The sequence below is a fragment of the Orycteropus afer genome, unplaced genomic scaffold (assembly GCF_000298275.1).
Source record: "Orycteropus afer afer isolate SDZICR_OR568_19922 unplaced genomic scaffold, OryAfe1.0 scaffold00289, whole genome shotgun sequence".
Taxonomy (NCBI): domain Eukaryota; kingdom Metazoa; phylum Chordata; class Mammalia; order Tubulidentata; family Orycteropodidae; genus Orycteropus; species Orycteropus afer.
In genome coordinates, this window is record NW_006921876.1 from 3300211 (window position 1) to 3309274 (window position 9064).

At 47.6% G+C, this 9064-nt stretch overlaps 1 protein-coding gene across 1 annotated transcript in view; it reads right to left on the reverse strand.

The window, feature by feature from the left end:
- LOXL2 (lysyl oxidase like 2) overlaps window positions 1-9064 on the reverse strand; it is a 113319-nt gene that overhangs the window by 67653 nt on the left and 36602 nt on the right. The window contains exon 3 of the mRNA XM_007950838.2: window positions 4094-4305. Within this exon, the coding sequence (XP_007949029.1) occupies window positions 4094-4305 (212 nt within the window). The remainder of the gene's footprint in view (window positions 1-4093; window positions 4306-9064) is intronic.

The window sequence follows — 9064 nt, forward strand, 5'->3', positions numbered from 1 at the left end:
TACTCACTGTTTTTGCTCAGATTTTTCCACTAGTTGTTGCCTAATCCACTTCTGTATAGCTCATTTCAAAGCTCAGGACTCCAGAATTATCTTCTGTATCTCTGTCAATTGGTTTTTCTTTTCTTTGTTGAAGAGGGTCTGTGTCACTTGTCTGCCTATTCCTCCATCTTACTGGAAGTTTCCAGGCATGAGCTTCTTAAGTAGGCCCTGCTTTCAGTGAGAATCAGAGAGAATCAGAGATGGAACAGGGTTTGAAGGTGGAGGCAGCAGACAGAGCCTGGACTCTCACCAGAGTGCTACCAAAAGACAGCAGTGGGACCCCTGAGTCTGCTGCCGTTAGGTCTTGGCCTCCTTCCGTGAAGACTGAGGGGCTTGGACTGGGTGATCTCTGAAGCCTCAGTCTGCTGAGTCTTTGCTCTTCGATAATGATTTCTTCCACCCACTGCAATTTCAGCCCCTAAAGCACAACCAAGGCACAGAAAACTCTTTCTAGCATACCTTTCTCTTTTGGAGCACGTGCAGGCCCAACTATCAGCTGAGTCCCTGATAGAGCGATGAAATGTCACAGTAAAGCTGAAAGTTTTCCCACCCATCCTCCTGCCCCTGCTGTCTCTCTCCAGCTAGGTTGGGAGGAGGAGCTGGTTTCCAGCAGCATCTGTTAATCATCTCAACAGAGAACCCCAGGCCTTGGAGGACTCCCAGCTTCGAAGCCTTTTCCTGCCCTGATTGGAAAAGGCAAAGCCACAGACGCGGGGGTGGGAGGAGCAGGGAAAGGGGGTTTCAAAGCCAGCACGTGAGAGGATTACATGGGCCTAGCTGCAGATACTGGCTCTAAGATCAGATCTGCCTCCTGAAATTCAGGAAAAGAACTCTGTTTGTTCACAATGGGGAACCCACTGCCATCTGAACAAGCCGTGTGCCGCCCCGCTCAGACAGTTTAATTTGTCCATGCAGGGCTAGGGGCAGCCTTCCTGGTCCCAGGAAGCCTTCCTAAGCCTAGCCGTGGACTGAGCTCAGACCATCGGCCAGACTGGAGGGGTCTGGTTTGGCCAGGCATGTAGGAAGCTTATTAGGAAAGGGTGTTTGCTTTTCTTGGCTGCCAAAGGGTAGGAAAAGCTGAGCAGATGTCACAAGGGAAAGAATTAACCAGCTGTTGGGAGGTTCTCCAAACTGTTCAGAGGATGGGACCCCTGCTGCAAACAGGAAGGTCTGGTCCATGTCTGGGGCAGCATAGGGGTGGGAGCCACCACCACAGTTATCCCCGGGGTCTAGTGGAGCCTGCCTGGCTGGGAGAGGGCAGCTTTCCTGGCAGTAATCCTATATGGTGAACTGGGGTTAGTGATCAAAGCCTGATGGAGCTTAGCTGCATCAGGCCAAGACCCAGGCAGGGCCTGCATCCCCAGGAGCTGGAGGGAGAGCTGGGGCTTGAACCCAGGTTCTCTGACTTGGAAGCCATCTCTCTTTTCACATGTTCCTCTGACTTAAAAGTAAAAGAAGGTGGGGTTGTGAGGCTACACTTTTTAGGAGTGTAGCTAAATCATCTGTGTGTGAGTTCTAGATCTGTCACATACTAGTTGCATAACCTCTCTCTGTCTGTATTCCTCAACATTAAACTAGAACCTTATTTCATAGTGTTGTGAAGATTAAATGACTAAAACCAGTCTGGCACATGGTAAACCCTGTTGATGTTGTTAGATGTTGTCAATTCATCTCTGACTCACAGAGACCTCATATATCACAGACAAAACACTGCCTGGTCCTGCACCATTCTCACAATTATTGCTGTGTTTGAGCATTGTTGAGCCACAGTAAACATTAGCTATTATTACTGTCATTATTGAGGGGAGGCAGAAGGGCTTACTACCAAACCAGTAAACTCCCACTGGTCCCTGTCACTGTGTCTGAAATTCCTTCACTGGATGCCCCTTGGGTCAAATTACCCTAAGAACTATGCCTAAGTCCCATTACTATCTGCCCACCTCATCCCCAGTGATATTACCCTTGGGAGCTGTGGTAGTTATGTTTGTGTGTCAACTTGGCTGGGCCTGGTTGAGTGGCTGGGCAGCTGGTGGTAGTTATTCACCATGATGAGACTGGCAATCAACTCCATGGTGGGACCTACCATAAGCAGCTGAGTAGCTGCCTTTGGGATGTGGTCTGCTTCCTGTATATAAGGAGAAGCCTTGGGAATGGTCTCTAGCCTATGGCATGCTTGGACCCTGCATGTAGCCATGTCGTGTTGTTGCTCAGGAGCCTGCTATGCTCTGCCGACCTTGGGACTTACAATGGCCTGCCATGTGGTTTGGTAACATCGGGATTGTGCCTTTTTACTTGTCAACCTTGGGGCTTCTCAGCCTCAGCAGCCAGCAGCTGTCTGAGTGAAGAAACACCTTTAACTCTAGTGGGCCGGGAGCTGGACCCCAAGGTTGAGGGACTTTCACCCAGCCCCTAGAGCTTGGCACTTTGAACTTGGACTTAAAGCCTCCAAATTGTAAGAATAAACTCCTATTTGTTAAGGCTATCCCATTTGTAGTATATTTCTGTCAGAACAAGAGCCATACCATTATTGTAAAATTTCATTGGAATTTGTTAAGACTAAATTGAATTTATCACTCTCTCAATTACCTAACAATTGCTAAAATTTCCTGATTTCTCAGAATAATAGTTTACTGAGGGCAAGTAGGCTTAGTGCCTAAGACATTTGACTGCTAACAGGAAGGTTGGTGGTTCAAACCCACCAGCCACTCCTCAGAAGGAATGTTGGACAATCTACTTCCATAGTGATACCACCTCGGAAACCGAAGGAGTGGTAGCTATGAGTCAGATCCGACTCGACGGTAGTGTGTTGCATTGCGTTGAGGGCGAGTAAATGTTTCTTTTGAAGTTGGGAATAGCCTGCCAGCCTTGGTATTGTCCTTTTCTAGCCTACATGGCCACTGAGCTATCTTTGAGTCCTGAGTGTTGAGCTTTTCTGGTTAGGTAGCATTCTGCATTTCACACCTGCCGTAACCCTGACCTCATCCTACTCTAACCACTTGCTTAAGGTCTATCTCTCCAACAAAAGTGTGAGTTCCCCAAAGATAAAGATTGCATCTTGATGGTCATTGAACGTGGAGCCTGGCTTACCATAGATGCCTATGTAGTCTGCTGAATGAATGCCAGCTGGCCTGTCTGTCCACACCACACTCTTTTAACCAGGCAGGGTGTGATGGTTAATTTTATGTGTCAACTTGACTAGGCTATGGTTCCCAGTGGTTTGGCCAGCAGCAGACTAATTACTGTTCCATAATGTAATCTAATGCAACATAGTCAATCAATCAGTTAAAAGGAGAGTTCCTTTTATGTTCTGCCTCCAGGCTAAAAACAGATGTTTTGGCAGAAATCTTTCCACTCTGCACTCTTCCTGTCACCTGACCTATGGAGTTGGGACTTGAAGCCCCTCATAATTCCTTGAGCCAACAGGAGCTCTAGCCTATTGCCTGATCCTGGATTTCAGATTTGCCAGCCCTCCACAACCCTGTGAGCCAATCCCTTGGAGTAAATCTCTCTCTCTCTAAATATATATATACATACATATGTTGTAATTAAGGAGCACTGGTAGTGCAGTGCCTAAGACATTTGACTGCTAACCAGAAGGCTGGTGGTTGAAACTCACAAGAGACTCTGCAGAAGGAAAATGGGGCAATCTTCTTCCATAAAGATTTACTGCCTTGGAAACCCAACAGGGCTCACCATGAGTTGGAATCAACTTGATGGCAGTGGGTTTGGTTTGGTTTTGGTTTATGTTGTTGTTAGGTGCTGTTCAGTTGATTCCAACTCATAGCGACCCTACAGGACAGAGTAGAACTGCCCCATAAGGTTTTATAGGCTGTAATAATTATGGAAGCAGATCGTTAGGTCTTTTTTCTAATGGAGTGACTGGTGGGTTCAAATCACTGACATTTCAGTTAGCAGCTGAATGTTTAACCATTGTGTCACTAGGCCTCCATATATCTCTATCTCTGTCTCTATCTCATCTTATCTCTAGCCCTATCTCTATGTTATCACTGGTTCTGTTTCTCTGACTAAGACAGCAGGGCAAGAGCCCTCTTACTTGTACACTTTGGTGTTGTATGACTTTTCCCCGGGGAAGCCAAACATGCCGCAGACCACGTGGGAGTTCTTGGCTGTCCAATGCTTGTCACAGATCTGCTTCCAGGTCTTGCCATCCTTCACCTCTACATAGCCCTCTGTCACTGGGGTACGCTTGCGGTAGGCAGAGAGGATGGCTCGGATCCGGATGTCCTCCACCTGGATATTCAAGTTCTGGGAAGAGGGAGGCATGGGAAGAGAGGGGTTACATTCTTGGTCTGGCCATGGAGAGGCACACATCCCTCTTCCATGGTGACAGGCTTGTGCTCCACTCTCCCACCTCTGCTCCATGGTCCTGACAAGTACACCAGAGCAGACAGCAATGAAGGCCACACTCACAGTGCTGCATTGTGGGAAGCACACAGGTAGTGTGGTTGTTGGGACTGATGGAGGAGAGTTGGTGTTCCCCCAGAGCAGTCAGAGAAGATAGAGAGGTTTCCTGGCCCTTTTCCTACACTGGAGAGGCTAGAACCTCTTTCTCTCACATCTTACCAAAGAACCTATAAAGCAGAGGACCAGCAGCCTCCTGCTGCAGGGGTCTCAAAATAAGAGAACAAGAGAAAAAGAGTGCTCTTTGAATTTTCATTTTTTATATTAAAAAGAATTCACCTTTTGTGTTTTACTCCAAAGCATGTGAGTGTATTCTTGTATGGGGTGTGTGGGTGTCCCACTAATCTTTGAGTAAGACTGAAGTTTCAGGCAGACTGAAGTTCACATTGGTAGTGCCATATTGCATATTACCTCAAACACCTAGGGGCAGGTATTCTATATTTGAAAATCCCAGAGAAGTAGGACTTAGAGAGGAAGTGGGAGGAAGACGCAGCACAGGCTGTGTGTGCAGAATGTTGTGTGCAGGACCCAGGCCCACCTAGAATTGAGGAGCATCCTGGGGACCCCAGTGGGAAGTGAGGTTGGATACTGCCTTAGTTCTCGAGTGCTGCTATAACAGAATACCACAAGTGGATGGCTTTAACAAACAGAAATTTATGCTCTTGCAGTTTAAGAGGTTAGAAGGCAGAGTTCAGAGTGCTGGCTCTAGAGGAAGACTAGAATAGAAATTCAGGTTCAGAGTACTAGCTCTAGAGGAAGACTTTCTTTCTGCAGATTCTGGGTGGAGGCCCCTCAACCTTGGGCTTCAGCTCTGCCTTCCAAATCCACTGGAGCAAGCTGGAGGCTTTGCCTGACTCATGCAACTGCAGGGGCTGACAAACTCAAGATTGACAAGCAGTGTAGCAAGCTGCTGGCTACTAAGGCTAACAAATCCAAGATCAGCAAGTAAAATGGCAGTTTGTTGGATCACAGGCTGCAAAAGTAATAATCCCAAGACTGGCACACAACATGGCAGGCCACTGGTCCAAGTTCAAGAACTGGAGATGATGATGGGCCAAACGCTGGATCCTTTCCACATATACCAGAAGTAACCCACACCCCAAAGCCCCTTCAACTGATTGACTGCTTACAGCAGATTTCACCATGAAGGTGATTACACCACCTCCAACCTCATCATGAGGAATAACTACATCATAGCTGCCGAGCCACTCAAAATCATGGCCCAGTTGACACACAACCTCAACTACCACAGGTACCATCACTTGGCCATGCTAGGAAAAAGAAGGATTCTGAATAACTTGAGCCCCTTGTAAACTCATCTTTCTGTGGCAGTGAATGTAAGAGAGGCTGGCATAGTTGGTACAGGGAGGGGAAGGAAGGATTAATTGGTAGGAACCTGAGGAGGAAGAAGTGGGAGAGACTGAAGAGGGTGGGAGGAGGAAGGTGCCTGTTTCACTGCCATGTGGGCTCTCTCTTCTCCTCAGACAGTGAGCTAGAATGTTTCAGCACCACACCCAGGCCTTAGCGTCCCAGGGATTGTGCAAAAGGAGAGGGGGCCTCAATGGCCAAACTTGAAGAGAGTATGTGGTACCCTGAAGGTATGATGATACTTTTTATACTTTCCAAGGCACCCCAATGAGCTTTCAGATACTATTGAACTTCCTTCTTGGCTCCTTTGCTTGAGCCCCTCCTTTTTCTCACCCTGCCTGCCCTAATGGGGCCATCAGCAGTTCCTTCAATGGTCTTTCACCAAGTCCTTGACTCCTCTCTCACCCTTTATCCATCTTACACAGGGCCAGCCATCAATGAGCTCTTTGTAAAACACAAACCTAGCATTGTCCCTTGACTGGCACTCTGCCTATATCACCAAACCAGGTGCCATCAAGTTGGTTCTGACTCATGGCAACCCTGTGTGCAGAGTAGAACCATACTCCCTAGGGTTTTCATGGCTATGACCTTCGGAAGCAGACTGCCTTTCTTCCAAGGAGTCTCTGCGTGGTTTCAAACTACCAACCTTTTGGTTGGTAGCCAAGTGCTTAACCATTTGCACCACCACTCAGGGACTCCTTTTCCTATATAGAAATGTCCAAATTACTTAGCAAGTTGCTCAAGGCCCTTTATGACTCTACTACCTATCCCCTCCAGGACCACCAAGAGGCAGTGTAGCACCTGAGACTCTGTGTGAGAAACACTCTGAGGCTCACAGAGAGAAAGATATGAACTATGCCAGAGAGGGTAGGTGGGGCTGCTCTAAGTGGATCTGGCAGGGAGGAATTCAGAGACCCAAGGGCTCCAAGCCCTTGTCCAGCCAGGATGCAAATGAACCACAAGGTTGAACAGAATCATTATCTGGGTGCCCAGGGATTCATGTCTCCTTGCCACTGGCTTCAGCATCCAAAGCCAGGCTCAGCTTCACAAGTCCTGCAAGGTGGTGGAAAATACGTGGGCCCAGAGTAATGGTATTTGGCCCTGGTGCCTTTCCACAAAGAGCAGAAGGAAAGTAGTCAGTGGCAGGGTTATGTTTTCCAGCCTGGGTCCTGGATCCTGACAGCCCCCATTCAGGCCACAGGACCCATGCCACCAAGACACGTGGACAGGGGGGAGACAAGAAAGGGCCTGAGGTCTAACCCTGCCCTGGGTCAGCCCCCTTCTGCTTCTTCCCACAGCAGGAGGCAGGACTGGAATTCCAGTGTGTAATTCCTAATGTGCAGGAAAATTACCGCTCTGTAACATCAGCCCTGTGGCTTCACAGGGCAGGGGCAGGCGGGTTGGATCAACTTTATTAATTCACAGAGCCTTTCCCTAACAGAGTCTCCCCCAGTGTGGGGCAGCAGTGCAGCCTCGCTGGAGGGGAGCCATGAACCTCAGCATCCCCAGCTGAAAGAGAAGGAGGAAAGGCCTTGCTAGAGGAGCTCAATAGACCCTGCCAGGAAGGGCTGTGCTGGTCACAGAGCCTGAAACCAGCATACACCTAGCCCAATAACTGAAGCATCCTGCTCCCACCCCTGTCTTCTTGCAAGTCAGGGTTACCTCAGCAGAAATATGAATGGAAGGTGGAGTCAAGTGAGCTCCAGGATGCAGAAAATGAGGTCTGGGGAAGAGAAAGGGCTAGAGCCCAGGTGTACACTGTCTTTGTTTTTCCATCAACTTACTGTGTGTGGGGGTATGCATATCCCTGTGTCTGTGTGTTTGTATTTGTGCATATTGTGGTGTGTGTGTGTGTCTATATACGTGTCTCTGTGCATGCATCCGAGTGTCATGTCTGTGTCTATATATCTCTCTGTGGGTCTGAGTGTTTGTGTGTGTCTCTGTGTGGAGTGTATCCATGCGTATGATGATATACACATCAAAGTGACAGAGTTGTGTATGTGTCACGTGTGTCTGTGTTTCTGTGTCTGTCATAGAGGAAAGGTTGAGAGGTATCTGTCCCCTTCAAAACCTTAGGGAAACTGTTGGGAATGTCTTCTCTTCTACTTCCATGGAACCAGATCCTTCCCATTCTGTGAAGTACAAATTCTACCTCATTCATTCACAGAACAAATATTCACTGAACATAAGACAGTTATGATCTCTTCCCTCCAAGAGCTTCCCTCTAAACTCCAACCACAGTGCTTGTCTCTTCCCTGAATAATAATGACGATGAAGGCCAACATTTACCCATTTATCAATTACCAACTAATTACAAACCAGGCTCTGTACTGAGAACTCTACATCCATTATCTCACTCGAGTCCCATGACAACACAGGAGATATCTAATGTTACCCATTTTACAGGTGGGGGGAAAAAAGACACTTGGCAAGATTTTGCAACTTATCCAAGTTTACACAGCCAGTAAATAGATAAACAAGAATAAAAATCTCATTGTATCTCCAGCTTGTAACCATGTTGCTGAAAAGTCTTCACCCTCACTGACCATGTCTGCTTCTATCTCTCAGTAACTCCATGAACCCAGAGGGGAGGGAAACTGGGAATTAAGTTTTCTAGGTGGTCCCTTCAGAGTCTGCTGGGTGCTGTACACATTGATGTCCACTCTGGGCCCCACCCAGAGAAGTATGAGTCAGAACAGAGGGTGGCCAGCCAGTACATGAGGGGAGAGCTGTGCTCCCAGCTGCTCTTGTACTCATGCCAGGGAAGGCAGCCGGGAAATCCTCTGTGGCACACAGTCCGTGTTCACTGCTCACTTGCTAGCTTATATAGGCTGCACGGAGACTTCTTTGTGAGCAAACACACTCACATGGACATAACTTCCCTCCTTACTTCACTGCTGTGGAATCCCTTCCATAACCACAAGTTCTGGGATTGTCTTCTTCAGAAGTTCATTCCCAAAAGAGAAGAGAAACATTAAAATACATGCACATCTATTTATCTATCTATCAATCTATCCATACATATATTTTTAAGGGGCTCTGATGATGTAGTGGTTAAAGCATTTTGGAGCTAATCAAAAGGTTAGCAGCCTGAACCCGCCAGCTGCTCTGTGGGAGAAAGATGAGGCAGTCTGTGTTCATTAAGATTTAAAGCCTTAGAAATCCTATGAGGCAGTTCTAGTCTGTCCTATAGGGTCGCTATGAGTCAGAATTGCTTCAACGGCAATGGGTTTAT